This window comes from Alligator sinensis, unplaced genomic scaffold (genome assembly GCF_000455745.1).
Source record: "Alligator sinensis unplaced genomic scaffold, ASM45574v1 scaffold215_2, whole genome shotgun sequence".
In the NCBI taxonomy this organism is placed as follows: domain Eukaryota; kingdom Metazoa; phylum Chordata; order Crocodylia; family Alligatoridae; genus Alligator; species Alligator sinensis.
In genome coordinates, this window is record NW_005842400.1 from 1,250,338 (window position 1) to 1,264,985 (window position 14,648).

The 14,648-nt window shown below is 47.0% G+C and overlaps 1 protein-coding gene across 3 annotated transcripts in view; it reads left to right on the forward strand.

The window, feature by feature from the left end:
* CSNK1E (casein kinase 1 epsilon) overlaps positions 1–9,704 on the forward strand; it is a 25,420-nt gene extending 15,716 nt beyond the window's left edge. The window contains exons 6-11 of one of the 3 annotated variants that reach the window (XM_006029854.3): positions 4,928–5,098; positions 6,023–6,171; positions 6,615–6,807; positions 6,906–7,048; positions 7,454–7,519; positions 8,125–9,704. In XM_006029854.3, the coding sequence (XP_006029916.1) occupies positions 4,928–5,098; positions 6,023–6,171; positions 6,615–6,807; positions 6,906–7,048; positions 7,454–7,486 (689 nt within the window). In that variant the 3' untranslated portion in view covers positions 7,487–7,519; positions 8,125–9,704. The remainder of the gene's footprint in view (positions 1–4,927; positions 5,099–6,022; positions 6,172–6,614; positions 6,808–6,905; positions 7,049–7,453; positions 7,520–8,124) is intronic. The other 2 variants (XM_006029853.3, XM_025211330.1) reach the window with 2 other exon arrangements.
* The last annotated feature ends 4,944 nt before the right edge of the window (positions 9,705–14,648 follow it).

Genomic DNA, 14,648 nt, shown 5'->3' on the forward strand with positions numbered 1-14,648 from the left:
GGGGTGTATTGACTTTGTCTTAGAATCATAGCCATAGAAAATGAGGGTTGGCAGGGACCTCAGGAGGTCATCTAGTCCAACCCCCTGCCCAAAGCAGGACCATCTCCAACTGGATCATCCCAGCCAAGGCTTTGTCTAGCTGGGTATTGAAAACCTCCAAGGATGGGGAGGGTCCACCACCTCTGGATAACCTGTTCAAGTGTTTTACTACCCTCCTAGTGAGAAAATTCTTCCTAATATCTAACCTAAACTTCCCTTGCTGCAACTTGAGATGGTTGCTTCTTGTTCTGTCATCTGCCACCACTGAAAATAGCTAGCTCTGTCCTCTTTGGAGCCCCCGTTCAGGTAGTTGAAGACTGCTATTAAATCCCCTCTGTTTTTTCTCTTCTCTAGACTAAATAAGCCCCTTCAGCCTTTTCTCACACATCACGTCCCCCAGCCCCCTCACCATTTTTGTTGTTCTCTGCTTGACTCTTCAATTTGTCCACATCCTTTCTGTAGTTGGGGGATGGGGGGCGCAAAACTGAACACAGTACTCCAGATATGGCCTCACCAGTGCTGAAGAGAAGTGAATAATCACTTCCTGTATCTGCTGGCAACACTCCTACCAGTGCAGTCCAGTATGCTGTTAGCTTTCTTTGCAACAAGGGCACACTGTTGGCTCATATTCAGCTTATTGTCCACTGTAACCCCCAGGTCCTTTTCTGCAGAGCTGCTGTCCAGCCAGTCAGCCCCCAGCCTGTACTGGTGCATGGGATTGTTCCGTCCTAAGTTCAGGACTTTGCACCTGTCCTTATTGAACCTCATGATATTTCTTTTGGTCCAATCCTCCAATTTGTTCAGTTCTCTCTGAATCCTAGCCTTACCCTTCAGCATATCTACTACTCCCCCCAGCTTGGTGTCACATGCAAACTTGCTGAGGGTGCACTCTATGCCATCTTCCAGGTCGTTGATGAAGATACCGAACAAAACTGGCCCTAAGACTGACCCCTGGGGCACTCTGTTTGATACCAGCTGCCAACTAGACATTGCACCATTGATTACTACCCTCTGAGACCGACGATCCAGCCAGTTTTCTATCCACCTTGCAGTCCATCCATCCAGCCTGTACTTCCCTAGGTTGCCTGCGAGAGTGTTGTGGGAGACTGTACCGCATCCACAGAGCCAGTTGTCTCATCATAAAAGGCAATCAGGTTGGCAAGGCATGACTTGCCCTTGGTGAATCTATGCTGACTATTCCTAATCACCTTCTCATCCAGGTGCTTAGAAATGGATTTCTTGAGGATCTGCTCCATGATGTTTCAGGAACTGAAGTGAGGCTGACTTCTGTAGTTCCCTGGATCATCCTTTTTCCCTTTCTTAAATGTGGGCACTATGTTTGCCAAACATCCAGGACCTCTCCTGATCTCCATGAGTTTTCAAAGATGATGGCCAGTGACTCTGCAGTCATATCAGCCAACTCCCGCAGCACCCTCAGGTGCAGCCCATCCGGCCCCATGGACTTGTATATGTCCAGCTTTTCTAAATAGTCCTTAACTTGTTCTTTCACTTACTGCGCTTCATAACTGAGAACTTTAGTGACACCATGCATAAGAACACAATTTTATGTTTGTGGGGCTGTATTGGATTCCCCTCCCCAGTCATGGTCTAGCTTTAAGATGGAGTTAAAGTGTGCATGAGACATTGAAGGGTTGCATGCTTTTTCCATCTGCAGGCTGAACTTATTTCGCATGCCAGGTTGTCTTATTTTTCCAGCCATTCATGCTGTCGGCACTTTGATCTGTACAGGCAGAGACGAGATGGGGGTGTATTAATAGCTTCCTTTGATTTGGTTACTAGGGAGGTTTGAGCTGCTCAGCCTCCTTACTAGAGACGAGGCTTACTAGTCAGTTGTGCCCTGTTTCACCCTTCTGCTTGCTGAAGCCCAGATTATTCTCCAAACTTTTTGAAATGATAGCTGTTGTTGTGTTCCAAAATTTACTGTATTGCATACAAGCAGAAGTAAGGCTAGCCACGTCTCTTTAATTCAGCCTCGTGTGTGTTTGGATTCCAGCATAGTCTTTTATTATACAGTTGGCTATTTCCAAAGAGGCCCTGCCTCATTCAGTGAATGGGTATCTATTCAGTATACAATAAAAGCCGTGTTATCCGGCACTTCGTTAACTGGCATCTCTATTAACCGGCATGCCGGTCGATGTGGCAAAAGCGAAGCTGGAAGTCCCACTTCCAGGTTCGCCGAGTCCCACTTTGGGCCACGGCCCAGGGCAAAGCAGTCTGCACGGGACCTCCCCTCCCTTGTTTAATTCTCTTCATTTTGTGTGTATGCTTTGGCCTCAGTGAACCCATATATGCAAGCCTTGCACTGAATGCACAGTTACTGGTTTTCTTAAGGGCATATTTACTGTTTTCTTCAAGTGCTCCAAAAATATAATCAACCTTGTGATGTTGGAAGGTACAATCCCCATTTTAAAGTGGGGAAAGTGAGACACAGAAAAAAGTAAAGCCAAAACTGTCAAAAATATTAATCTGGGCACCCCAAATTAGTGCTCATCCAGACCCTGATATTTTCCAGTGTTTCCAAGGCATTTTTAGCATGCCTTGTGCAAAAGCATGGCTATTTGGCCATAGTTTCAGTTCCAAATGCTTAGGACTTCTGTAGATCAGACAGAAGTGTTTTAACTTGCCTATCTCAAAAATAAGGAGCATGCAGTAAGGGATGAGCTTGGAAAAGCTTGCTTTAAATGATTTTCCCAGGATCATGCAGGCAGTGTGTGGCCCAGGCAGGGAAACAGCCCAATACTGTCCTAGCTCAGCATTCAGATATCTTAATCTGTGACTGTCCTTCTTTTCTTTCTGTAATCTCCTGCCCCATTCATTACACGCCTAACTGCTTCAGCCAATGAAGGAAGGTGCATGCATGCACGCACACTTCCCTATTCAACCTGGCTTCATCCCTGAAGTAGCCATTTCCTGTGCGCTGAATGAAAAAAGTGGGGTCCTGTGGAAAAAGTGGACTGTGTTCATTTAGCTAAGGGCTGTCTTATTGCACATACTCCAGTTATTAAATTGAATTAAGATAACACCGGAAACTAATTATGGAATTTTCTAACATTTGCGTGTCTGATTTTTGCAGCCTAGCTTGTTCTTCTAACCTAGAGGTTTGTTTGTGTGTCTGTGTATGTTTCTTTAAATACTTTCTAAATTTAAAACAAGCTTAAAAAAAACAAATTGCCAGACACCAGATTGGCCACCACTTGGTTCATCAGTAGAGTTTTGGGCCGCTGCTTTGCTACATACGGTCCTTGGTTAAACTAACAAAGTAAACAATTGTGGCAGAAATAGTAGGCTATCATCCTTTGGACTGACTGGTCTCTGAAAGGGGTGGGGGTGAAATACATTTTCAGTGGGTTTCGCCACTCGCTACATTAGTCTGCCAGCAACAGAATCTGAAGATTTGCTCTGTAGAGGAGTATGCCGTATCATTGTAAATCTTTTGGCTTCAGTATCTGACTCCATGTTTCCCTTCTCCCCTCTTTTCTGCTGCACCCCTCCTTGTTTCTCATTTTTTCTGTGTTCTGATCTGTAGCTTTCTCCTCTTCCTTGCTTTCTGGGTGCCAGCAGAGGGAGCATTGAGAACATAGGAGAAAATTCTACCCCTATACTTGGTTCTAGTGCCTAGTGGCTCACCTGTCCCTTGCTGCCAAGAGCTGCTGATCCCCTGTATCCCAAGTGTGGACTGGATCTTCACAGAATTTTTCTGACAAACTTTACCAGCCCTCTTCAGACTGTGCACAAACTGTAGCTATATTTGGAGGCTTATAACTTGGGCAGATTTCCACAGGGTTGCAGAAGACCAGGGTGACTTTATCCTTGGTCCCTGCTTCCCCAAAACAAATTTCAAGCCCCAGCTCCAAAGCATGGAAGGGCATGATTTTTGCAACATAACATTGTGAAGAATCATCTTCTGTACTGAGTGGGAGGTGAAATGGGCAAAACAAAATATTTCTCCCTAACCTCATCTCTGAAATGGCTGGACCATTTTTAGCTGAAAGTTTCCAAACAAACGCATAGAAAACCCCCTCTGAGCCTGAGGCAGACACCAGTGTGAAACGTGTTTAAGTTTAGCTTGCCTGCGTGTGTGAAGCAAAGAAAACCAATATTATAGTGGGTAAATATTGGGCAGCCTCTACCAGAGTTGGAGTTGGTGGTGACGTCTTCCACGTCCGAATGGTGGGGAAAATCTTTTTCAAACCCTACCTTAACACTGATTCATAAACTCCTTTTGAGCTTTCGATCATTTCAGCCCAAAAGGCAGGTAAGTATCTGAAAAAATCTTAAATTATTTAGAAGTCATAGCATTTAAGGCCAGAAGGGACTGTGTAGGTCACTTATTCTGGCCTGTGAGACATAGACGTTCCAATTAATTTCATGGCCTGTTCTTGATGTAACAGTACCATCCTTTTCTTCCATAATCGCTCCAACCATGATTAATCTACTTAGTTTTGAATGGGATTCTGAGCTGGGTGTGTGGAGGGGGGGGTGTTGTGATATCTTGTTTGTGGCACTGACTGGGAATGATGGAGTGGGGAGTCTGTAGCATCAGGACAGCACTATGGACAGGGGTAGGTGCCTGTGCATAAATGAGCCTGTCTTCATATGGGAATTGCTGACCTAATTACTCGCTTCCAAAGTGGAACTGGCTAAATCAAAAAAAGCAGTCTTTATTCCACAATAAGAATATTCATATGGGGGTTTGCACTGGACTCATTATTCTGGCATATCTATTTTGATAAATTTATCAGAGCGGAGGAGGCTTTTTGGAAGCAAAAGCATTTGTTTCTTGTTCCTTGTGTAAGCCTGACACCATGTGACTGCTGCCAAAACAACTCTGGTCATGCCTCCTCATGTGTGACTCTCTCTCCTTCAGAACAAAGCCGCCGTGATGACCTGGAGAGCTTGGGCTATGTGCTCATGTATTTCAACCTAGGCTCGCTGCCCTGGCAGGGCCTCAAGGCTGCCACCAAGCGCCAAAAATATGAGCGTATCAGTGAGAAGAAGATGTCCACGCCCATTGAGGTGCTCTGCAAAGGATACCCTTGTAAGTGCTGTAAGCTGTGGGTGGATAGCTGGGCAATCAGGCACTGAGGCAGTGTGATCTGCTGGAGCCCTGCTGAATCTGGCTTCTGATAGCTGTGGGGGGCATGGCATATGTTGATGCATGTCCTGTTGGAGAGCAACGGCAGTAAACTCTGCTTCATTCATCACTCCAAGGGGAATGCAGATCATGTTGAATTATCCAAACGTGATCAGTTAATTAAGAGTTGATTGTTTTGGGTGGGGAAGGAGCAGGGAATTGGTACAATGGTGAATTAACCAGTGTTTATTGTAGTTGCACTAATGATGCCAATGAAGAGAGAGTGGGGGTGAGGGAACATGAGCACCACACGTTGTGGTGTAGAAATGAGACTCCCCCTGGAAATCTCTTAGGCACTAATTTTGGGTGATTAGTACATTAGGGGTGACCCAGTTTAGAGACAACTATCATGGAAGGAGGTTTGGACCTTGTGTTGCCATACATGGTGTTGAAGAGGCTGTGGCATCTAGTGGTAGGGTATAGTCGATGCTGCTCTGGACTACTTTGGCCCTGTTCTCCCCCCACAGGCCCTTCCTCCCACATCTCTGTTCTGCCTATTTTGTAGTGACAGAGTCTCTCCTTTCCCTTTATTCCTTGATATATCCTGGGGACTGTGTGTGACCTACCCCTTGTTTGAAAAGCAGCCAAAGAGGTGAGGTGAGCAGGCATTTTCCCTCAAATGAATTGGGTGGATTCTTCCATACCCAAAGCAGAGGCTCTCCAAGGAGAGAAGGTAGCTTAATGCTGCCCTTCTGATCTAGCACTTTTTTTTGGGAGATGTCCTGGCCTTCCTGGCTTCCCCTGGAGATTCATTTCAGGGGTAAGTTATGGTGCCTCACTGAGGCAGAGTGGTGTTTAATGACCAACTGTTGCTCTGCCTCTTTCCAGCTGAGTTCTCGACGTACCTCAATTTCTGCCGCTCGCTGCGGTTCGACGACAAGCCTGACTACTCATACCTGCGACAGCTTTTCCGCAACCTCTTCCACCGCCAGGGCTTCTCCTATGATTATGTCTTTGACTGGAACATGCTCAAATTTGTGAGTGAGATGCTGTCATGTGGGGCACGCTACTTCAAGGTGGGCTGGGTTGGAGAGTTTGACTGTGAGAGGTCTGACTGTTCATGAGCAAGAACATGGGCAGTGTAAGTAGGTGTAGAGCAAGCTGACGGTGTTAATTGGTGATTGTTGCTACTGTCTTGTATCCTTTGGGGCAAGGGGGCTGTCTGCCCCATGTCTAACGCATTGTTTAGATTCCAGTAGCTTCTGCAACATTGCATGCTTTCCCCTCTCCTATTTCTTCACACATGGAAATTGAAGCCTGGTGAGAGAGAAGGTTGTGCAGGACTCCTTTTTTAGGACCATACCTTAAACCTTACCTAGGGAAGGTGCAATTTCTAGGCAGGGGGTGGATGGAGAGGGCTGCCTTGCACTCTTCTTGGCTGATGGCGGAGGGTGCCACGGACTGGGGGTGTCTGTTTCAGGGAGCGGCCCGGAATCCTGAGGACATGGATCGGGAGCGGCGAGAACATGAGCGAGAGGAGCGGATGGGGCAGCTCCGGGGCTCTGCCACACGGGCACTGCCACCAGGGCCCCCAGCTGGAGCCACTGCCAATCGTCTTCGCAATGTCGCTGAGCCCATGGCTTCCACACCCACTTCCCGAATCCAACAGTCTGGTGAGTATGGAGATGGGGGAGGGCCAAAGTGCACATGAGCCTGAAAATCGGAAGCATTGAACACCTGTCTCTTGTATCTCTTTTCTCTGTCCCTTAAGTAGGAAACACGTCCCCCAGGGCAATCTCGCGAGTGGACAGGGAACGGAAGGTCAGCATGAGGTTACACAGGGGAGCCCCTGCCAACGTCTCCTCCTCTGACCTCACAGGTCGGCAAGAGGTGTCACGGATTTCAGCATCACAGGTGAGTCCCTGCCCAGAGTCTTGTCCAGAACGGCATCGGTCAGGCTGCACCCAGAGGACCGTGGGAGCTGGTGGCTGTTGAATTGGCTCTAGTAAGGGGATGTCCTATTCCTGCAAGAAGGTGCCTGGTGTGAAGCCTTCTTCCCCACTGTGTAGTTATTGACTTTCCAGGGGCTGATGCTGGATGAGCTTTTCTTAGCCTGGCTTTCAGGATACTGCCAGACCAAGCCATCTTCTGGCTTTCTCCCTGACTAATGGTTAGAATGGCATGGGGCAGCATGTTCTTGGGAATTCAGGCTACCGTGACTGTCCATTAGAGGCATCAAGGTTGGGGAATGTACAGAGCACTCAAGTGGGAGACCCAGCCTTCTTCCTCCCCTGCCCACTCTCCCTTATTCTGTTCTAGACAAGTGTGCCATTTGATCACCTTGGGAAGTGAAGAAGAGATGTCACCGGACCAGTGTTTGCTTAGGTGAGTGCCCTCCCTGGTGCCCCTGGTCTCGCCAAGGAGAAAAGGTCTGGCGCCAACTATCAGCTTCAAGCCTGGGTGCTGCTGTAGTGGGTCAGTGCGTTTCCCTTCCCTCACTTATCCCAGTGAAATGTCTTTTTTTTTTTTTTTTTTTTTTTTCTTCTTTGGTCATGTTGAGAGACAAGCAAGATGCACATCCTTCATTGACAGTCCCTGTGGGAGGGGGAAGGGCACATGGCACCATGTCTGGAGAAACAGATCAATGTGGCTGTCTGCAGCTGTGTCATGTTAATGGGAGGGGAGGTGTTGACATTCATTCCATTGCTGTCTAGTGGAGGAAGGCTGTAGAAACCACTCTCTTATTCCTAGAGTGGGCATCCATTTTATTGTTTCCTAATTAGTGCGGTCTTAATAGCGCGATGGTGCTTAGGGGAGGTTCGGGTGTTTGACCTGTGTTGCCCCTCTCTTGGAGAGAGATGATTCTGTGGGGCGGTGGTGGAACTAGAGGCAGGGAGTAATTTGGATTAACAAGCTTAAATTGTCATTGGAACTGGTGAGGAGATCTGCCTTTCCTCTAACTCTCTTCCCTTTCAATCCTTCTCTTGCAGTGTCTTCACTGTATTTTTCTTTTAAACAAAAAAAAAAAACAAAAAACAACAAACCCAAAACAGCAACAAAAAACCCTTAAAATAAAAAGACAAAAAACAACAACAAAAACAGATTTTTTTTATTTTTTTTTTGCCAACGTCAAGGAGACAAGATGCCCCCATAGCGGTGTGAAACCATTCTGAGATTTGCCACCTATGTTCCCTGACATCAGCGCCTCCAAGAACCCAACAGCGTGGGAGTCTTACAGAAACACCTCTCCTGCCTTCGTGCAGCTCCCCTCCCCTCTCCCCCCTCCCCTCCGCCCCACCATCTTCTCGGCTCACTCCCCTCCTTCCCCCATCCTTGTTTTGGTCTGTCTGTCTTCTTTTTCCTCCCTTAAATAACTTTCCTACCCTTATTTTGGTTTATTTTGGACATTAATGGTTTTAGTATAACTTTTTAATTTTAATTCTCTCTGTTGCACATGTGTGCTCTGTCTTTTTTTTTCTCTCTCGCGTGCGCGCGCGCTCTCATTTTTTTTTTTCCTTTTTCTTTTTCCCCCCCCGAGAACAAGGGGTGGATTTGTTTTTCAGGAGTCTCCTGAGACTTGAATCCCAGCCTTGACTGGTGGGAGAAGTCTTGACTTTTTTTTTCCCCCCTCAAGCATTAAAAGAAATGGGTTGCAAGCTGTAAGGGGAGCCTTGGGTGAGGCCTCCCATGCTTTGAGGCTTCTTTTCCCTGGATGCCACCTCAGCACCGTTGCGGGCAGTAAGAAGTGCCAGGCAGGCGCAAATGATATGAACAGCCACAGCGTGTCAAGGATTTCTTTCTGGAGGGGGATCCAGTTGCGTGGATGAGGCAAAGTCAAGCTTGAAGGACAGGGAGATTGTAACCCACTTCCCATCCCGGTGGTGGGATCTTTGTCTGGCCATGTGTGGTGTTTTCTTGTTTTGTTTTGTTCAGGGTTTTTATTTTATTATTATTATTTTTTTTTTTTTAAATTCCCCTTATTTTACCGAGGAAAGTGGTGGGATTCAAGGAGGAGAGGGGCATGCAGAAACAGGGGTCTGGTCTTGCTGGGGGAGGATGACCTATCCTCGGTCTCTTTCTGCCCACACCCTAAATAAGATCCAGTGTCTGGCAGCCCTCTTCCCTCCCCCACCACTTGAGTTTTTAAATACATTTTAGGAATACTCAAGACACCAACCTTCTTGGGTTTTAAAAGGCAATGATCACCACTGCGACCTATGGCCTCTTCCTGGCGCACTGACACTGTAGCATGAAGCCAGTGGGTGGTTGGACAGGCAGGGCTTGTGTTGTTTTTGTTTTGTTTTTATCCTTTCTATTTAACAACTTTTTTTTTGTTTATTTCCCCCTTATTTTTTTCCTAATTTATTTACCCCTCTTACTGTCTCTCTTTTTTTAATTAAAGAGCAAAACTTTTTATTACTTTGTAATTTAAAAAAATGGAAAAAAAAAAACCTGAAGAACTTTGGGAGGGGGGGGAATTTTGTACTTTTTTCCTGTGTAAATATTGGACTTTTTTGAGCTTTATCGTGGTTGTTAATTTGAAGTAATAAAGTAGAAAATGATAAAGTGATGCAAGCATCTGTTCTTTCTTTTCTCCCCCCACCCCATTGTTTAGATGATATCATCCAAGCAGGAAGTGTTTATCTTGCTGCCAGTTCTGTTCCCAAGTTCCAGGAACGAGTCTGAGAATTTCTGGGGAGAAATCCCCTCCACCTCACCCCCCCACGCACACGGGCTGAAGTGCCTAAAAATAAAGATGATCTGGTGTTTGGAGTCATGGCATGACCAGCACTATGGCTGTAATATGGGGAGAGCTATGTGAAATATGATTTGGGGTCTCCTGCTTCCTACACTTGAGATACTTTTACGCTCTGGGAAAAGAATAGTAGGAGAGTTTCCACTGTGCTAATTATACATACACTCTGGTGCCCCCATGAGAGTACAGTTCCTCCATACTGAGGCTTAGGATTTGATTTTGATCTGTCAATGTCAATAATCTGTCAGTTTTTTGCCTTCCAGCCTAAAAATGTCATTTGTATCATTTACAGAGAAGGGGGAAGTATGTAATGTACTTGCAGTCAGCTTGGATCAGCTTTGAGAGTAGGAATAAGCCCCTTCTGAAGTCCGTTGAAGTTGCTCCTGTTTCTGCCATGTCTGCTTTTGGCCCCTGCCCTTCCCATCTGGCAGTAAATCAATACTGATTATTTCATTTTGAAATCTCTGCTCCCCCTTCCTGAACAAGCAGAATGGCAGCTCAGCTTCCTGTAAGCTGTAAAACCTTTAAATTGGTATACTGTAAGAACAAAATCTTGGGAATGAATAGATGGCTGGGAATTCATGACACCTGGATGTGTCTGTCTGCTGTGCACATGTGCTGTTGCTTTAATTCAACTATGCAGAGGCTTCTAATTTTGCAGGGCTGAGTAGTACCTTGTCTTCAACACCAGCAGCTCCAGAGTGACTAGAGTGCTTCCTGATCTGATCCTGGGTGGCACTGAATGTATTTCAAGCTTTCACTTTCTGAGGGAACAAAGTGAAACTTAGCTCTTTCCTTCTGACATCAGTTTCCTGTGGGAAATACGAGGACAGGACTGTCCCTTGTTGCTACTTTTCAGTATCCTTGTATGTAAACAAACTGAAAATAAGGCTGAACTCTTAACATGTAAACTACTGTGTGCATCTTAAGCTGAATGGTTTGTAGATCATTCCTGCATCTTGGATCGTCAGTGTTCTCCAAAACCTAGACTTTTAAATTTTGGGTAGTTTAGTCCTGTTTACCCTTGCATATCTGCAGAGTTCACCTCTGCCTTACTGATGAAGATGTATGTTGCTGGCACGAGCAATGGCAATGATGGGAGACGGTGTAGTTGCCTCATTTCCAGCCCTCTTGCTAATTGGGGTCCACAGTGAGCATGTTGTTGAATCCATTTTGCACTAGGCTGGACGGAGATCATTCTATAGCTCCCCATTTGGGCCTGGCAGAAGATTCAGTTGTTTCCCACTCTGCACCTGTGCTTTGAGCAGCCCCCTCCTGAGAACTGAATCAGAGTTGGAGGATCCCTGCTTTTTCAGGAGCTGCATCTCTTGTATTACTGAGCCACAGATGTGTCCAGTGTAAGTGCTAGTAAATTTTAGAAAAAAGTTTAATTAAAATAACCTCTGTGTCCATATTGTTCATCCACTGTGGACAAATGAGCAGCAAGCCTAGGGGCTGTAAGGGCCTGTGGGATAGCTGCCAAGGCCCTGCTGTTGCATGTAATTACATATGCCAATTCACATACACTTCCAAATGAAAATAAGGGCAGTTATACTATTTGCTTGTGCTTCTCTCACCCTGGCTAGATGAATAGATTAGAAGTGGGTCTGGTTGACTGATTGTTGCCAGCAATAAAAGTGCATAGTTGATCACTTCTGTTTTTGCCTGGAGGACAAGGCCTTGGATGGCTTTGGATCACTGGCTTCCTCTGCCGGTAGAGGCCTTTAAGGAAAGCATGCAAGGCAAAGCCCAGAGACCTGTGACGTCCTTGATTTATCTCTTGTGCCTGCTTTCTTCCTGGGGGAAAAACAGTTTTTAAACACTCCCCTCAAACAATTTTTTTTACTATAGGCTTGTTGGGTTCTTGGTACTGACTCCCCTTTGCTGGAAGGCCTTGTTGAGGACCCAACTGCTGGTGCTGTTGAAATCTATAAGCAGTAGTGGCACTTCTGATCTGTCCTCTCCATAAGGGGAGAGTGGACATTGGGCAGTCTGGGGAAATCAGTAGCTCACCCTCCAGCACAGCATGTGAGGCCTTTTACCATCTTCCCAGCACATGAAGTGAAGCTGATATTTCTAATGTGAGACTCTACCCATTAGTTGGGTGAGGAGCTGGGCAAACTTTGTAAGGAATAGCGAAAAAAGCAAGTTAAAAGATTAAAAAAATGAAGGTGGTGAGCAAAAAGGGTTATGGTATGGAGAGGCAGCCTGAGATCTTTTTGTCTGCTCTCCATATGCTATTTATTAGAAGTGTGGCATATATATTGCATTGACCTGGGTGATAGGCTTTCTTGCTCACCATCTTGTCTCTACCAGTGGCTAATGATGTGCACTTCAGGCGAAGACCGCTTCCAATCCTGATGTACCTAAATGAGCAGTGCTGCCCTGCTGAAACTGGGGGAGGTGACTTTCTTCTGACGTCAGCTGCTCATCCGCTTATGCTATGAAACAGGTGGATTAATAATAGCCTTTGTAACTGCTATCCTGGCTTGCCTTGCTGCTGATGCTATTCTTAGTCATAGACACAACTAATCCTTTCTGGAACCCTCCCAAGCTGTTTGCTTCAATAACTTCATGCAGTGGTGAGTTCCATAGGTTATTGAGGAGTTTCATCTGCTAATTGTTTGATAGTCTTTGTAAAGAGCATCTGAGGGCAGTTTTATAGGCTTGCTGTGTAAAAGCTACATACAAATTGTGTGCACGGTAGCATCTTCCTTAGTGGGGTAATTGCGTATATAAGGGCTTTTAAATGTAGATGGTATGGGAGACTTGGACAACTAATGTAGAACAAGTCTGTAATGCAGATGGACCTGGCATGCTACGAAACCTGTTCGCTGTTGCAGTCTGGAAGTAAACTGTCCCTGTTTACTGTAAGAATTGTAGTCTCATAGGGTGCTGAGAAGGAATAACTGCATGGTATTAGACTGAGTATGGGATACTGGAAATCTAGTCATTCGTTCTGGAAAAAACTAAAACACTTTTTACCATATATTCTAAAATGGAACAAAAAAAATATAGACATCCAAAAATGTCGAGGGGGGAGGATAAATGCCTGAATTTCACACAACCCAGCAGCTGTCTGACTTCTAGCCTTGGTCATAGAGGTTTCCTCCCCAACATTATCATAACCTGCAGCTTGTACTCTGCCTGTTCTTGCTCCTTTGATGCTTTAGCACTAAGGAGACCTGCTGCTTTCTTGCTTTCATATCCAGGCTATCTTCTGGGTATTCTTTGTCCTTTCCGTCTCTGGCTGGTGCATGTGCAGGGGTCCACACATTGCCTTTTAAATCAGCTTATGTATGCACAGACTGTGGGGAAGCTTCCATGCAGTGCTGGTGTACAGTGCTTGGCTACTGGGGAATAGATATGATTTTTTGAGAAGCAGCTGTTTCTGGTGTATCTGCATATTATACAGTGTTGTTTTTGGAGTATCTTGAATTACTGTATGGCAGTAACCACAGAAGTGTGTACGTTGAGTGTGGGGACTATGCACTACCAATCTTGGAGCAGGGACCAAAGAAGCCTTCAGCAAGGTGGAGTGACAGAGGACAGATCTAGTTGGGTTTGGGTAGACTTACTTCTCTGGCTGTTCATGTGTTGCAGCCTTGTGGGGTGGGGAGGGGGTGACGTTGTCCTTTTAGTAAGAGGCACCTGTTTATGGCAGAATGGACTGAAGTGGGGCACATGCTAAAATAGAAGGTGGCACAGGTATATTACAGGATGAGAGAGGCTGTTCTTTTTTGAAAGGGGAGAGATGCTGAGGTGTAGTTGAGTATTAGCCCAGGAGCTGGGTGATGCTCTGGTAATAGGCAGCCGGCTGCTGACACCTGGATCCAGAGTCACCTGGGAAGATGCTGCAGGGGTGTGGGGGGCACCATCTCTTTACAGGTACAGCACCGTAAAGTGTATGCTTGATGCTCCCGGTCCTGGTTAGGCTGGAGGGTTTGCATAGGATGAAGTAGTGTCAAGGTGATGTTGCAAGAGCTCTGGGGCTTTTCTTGTGATAATATCTATCATTTTGGTGCTGTTATCAGCATGCAGGACTCTTGGAGGGACCTGGCCCAGCTCGGAGCCCTTCCTTGGCACACGGGAGCATGGAAGCAGAATGAAGGAATGGGTCTCTGCCTTGCCAGTGCCTATGGGCCTGAAGACAGAGTCCATGCCAGGGGGCTGGGTGGGGAAACAGGGGCTTGGCAGAGTATCGTAGGGGGCTAACTGCCTGCGCTGCAGCTCTGCTGGGTGCTGGGGGTAGCATGGTCTTGTGACTTTGCAGGAGGGCGCTCCAGGGAAGTCTTGCTCAGAGGCTTCGGGCAAAGGGCCCTGCTGAGGATCCTGCCTATGTTGTGATGGAGGAGGAGCCCTTCTGCAGTGCCCCACCCAGGGCACCACCAGCAGCAGGGGGCTCTCCCCGCCTACCTGCTTCCCGCGGGGCAGAAGGGGCTGCACCACCCGCAGCCGCCGCCTGGGGGCGTGGGACCGCCCTCCTGAAGGGGCCACGTAAAGGGAGGGCGGGACCGAGGCACCGGCCCTTTATGCGCCGCTGGTTACGTCACCCCCAGCTCCTCCTCCTTCCTCCCCCTCCTCCTCCTCCGCGGGCTGGTGCGGGCTCGGCGCATGCGCCAGGCGGTCTCTGTCCCCGCTTCCCGCCCCTTTGAGGGCTTGGGCAGGGCTCCGCGCTTGCGCACGACTCCCTTTCTTCCCGCCCCTTCGGCGGGTTGTGCTGGGTTCGGCGCATGCGCCCTGCTATCTCTGCCCCCC